Source organism: Penaeus monodon, chromosome 22 (genome assembly GCF_015228065.2).
Source record: "Penaeus monodon isolate SGIC_2016 chromosome 22, NSTDA_Pmon_1, whole genome shotgun sequence".
NCBI classification, from domain to species: domain Eukaryota; kingdom Metazoa; phylum Arthropoda; class Malacostraca; order Decapoda; family Penaeidae; genus Penaeus; species Penaeus monodon.
In genome coordinates, this window is record NC_051407.1 from 10,454,405 (window position 1) to 10,456,547 (window position 2,143).

General features: G+C 37.1%; 1 protein-coding gene across 1 annotated transcript in view; it reads left to right on the forward strand.

The window, feature by feature from the left end:
- Positions 1-1,171: 1,171 nt before the first annotated feature.
- LOC119586933 (glycerol-3-phosphate acyltransferase 3-like) overlaps positions 1,172-2,143 on the forward strand; it is a gene marked incomplete in the record, with an annotated part of 80,451 nt that continues 79,479 nt past the window's right edge. Inside the window, 1 exon segment of the mRNA XM_037935666.1 lies at positions 1,172-1,324. Coding sequence (XP_037791594.1) covers positions 1,172-1,324 — 153 coding nt within the window.

A 2,143-nucleotide genomic window follows, 5' to 3' on the forward strand; every position in this document is an offset into this window, starting at 1 on the left:
GTATATTACACCGTTACTGCTATACCCCCTGAATTTACCACTATTATATTTTCATCATAACATCATATACATTAACAAAGACACGTAGCACAGCAGAGACAATCCACGTGATTTCCACACCTGTTAGTCAACTCTATTAGTCATAGCATATGTGTGAGATACTATGATAGTAATGTTACTTATCAAATAGATGATGTCCAATTTGACAGTACTCTTAAATAGTTTCTTAAAGGATCGAATAATTTACTTACTGTGTGTACTCATTCATTCACTGTGGGTTATAGTATCATCAAAAGGAAATGGTTAGTCATACAGTAAATCTTTCTGGAATTTCTCGAATTCGCATAGAGAAATATCAAAGTCTCGATGTTCCAGGACAATTTAAGGCTGAGCAGAAAAGAACATAGAATAATTTGTCTTTTAATGAAAAACAACAATGAAAATAATGAGAAATAAAAGTATCGACATTAGCGGAAAGTAAGCGTTTTTCTTCTCTTAAGGCTTTTTCACTTACTGCATCATTAGTGAATATCGAACTTACAATTAAGATAAGAAGATATAAAAACAAGGACAACAAAGCTATTTTGAGTTAGACTTTAAAAATAACTCTAAACTGTCAACCCAGAAAACTAGCGAAAATGTGATGCCGGCGCTCGAGAAATTCTTGACATCATTGACGATACATCCGTTTCAAACTTTACAGTATGTTTCGGAAAAGGGCAAAGAAGAAAACTGCAAAAATATTCACTAAAGCTTGATAAAAGATATATCACAAAACATTTCCTCGGCTCTGAAGAAGTGATCCAATATCCTTGTCACATCCTACTCAATGATCCTTTAAAAGTGACAGTGATTTCTTTTAATTCAAGATCCAAGACAATGAAAAAGGTAATATAATTACAGCAAAACTGCCCCAAACTCCGAACTATTGTTGATAGCCGCTTTCCAGGCGCTAAAGAAGACTCGACACTAGACGTAGCCAAAGGGAGCGAACTGGTTCAATCTGAAAGTCTTTGCAAAATTCGAAGAATTATATAAAGATGATCAAATTACAGCAAGAATACTCCGGGGCAGTAGACAGCAAAAGATAGCAGAAAAGCGCTTCCCAGGCGCTCGAGATGCTGGAAACCGAACGCAGCCTAAGCGAGCGGTCGGGTTCAGTCGGTTCACAATGGCGGTGACGGACGCACTCTTTACAGTCGCCCTCTCCGTGTTATTACCTCCTTTCTTGCTCGTTCTTGTGACAGTTCTCGTGCTCGCCAGTTTAGGAAAGTCCTTGGGCCTCAGGCAGAAATATGTGCAATTTTTGTTAAAGGTTTTCGAGGTGAGTAGGGAGGGAAAGCGGATTTTTGTTATATGGGTACCTTTTTGTATTTATGTATGGTGATGTGACAAAAGAGGCTTTTGGAAAACGGATGGAATTTAGTTCCTCATTGGTCTTTGTATTTTTAAGTGTTGGTTAGTTATTTGGTTTACGGAGGTGGATCTGTGTAATATTTTATGTGTAAGGAGCTACCGTTTTTACCTTTATATAATCACCTTATTCGACTTGTGTTCACATTTAGAATAATGAAATACAAAGAAAAGACATCATAGAATGTGTATCAGAAGATAGTATAACGAAGAAGATTATGAGAAGGGATAGGGTAAGCACATGGTTAGGATAAAATACATCTATTTATATCATGAAGACTTTTAAAGTTGATAATTTCTCAACCACTTGTTTGTATAGATTTAAATTGTAATAGTTTCATGAAGAGAGAGACTCGCATCTCTAGTAATTCTACAGCAATGCTACATGTCAAAAATGTGTCAACCTTTGGCCACTACTTTGATAGCAGGGCATCAGCTCTCTGTTGCCTGTGGCACTAAGGCAAGGGCAAACGAGCCTTCTCAGTGAATGATCTGGCAAGGGAGAGCTATTACTAGTTCCGTTGTTGAAGGATAAATCACCAAGGTGGTCAGTAAGCACCATGTTGCCAAAATATGTTGTCAAAGTATGTTGTGGAAGTTTGTTGCCTTTTGCTGGAGAGTGTTGTGCTCTGCAACATAATTACTGCTTCAGTTGTTGATATAGTTATTTCCACAAGTATTATATATTTACATAGTGACTGCTCTAAGGTAGGGAAAGGATATGTTTCGA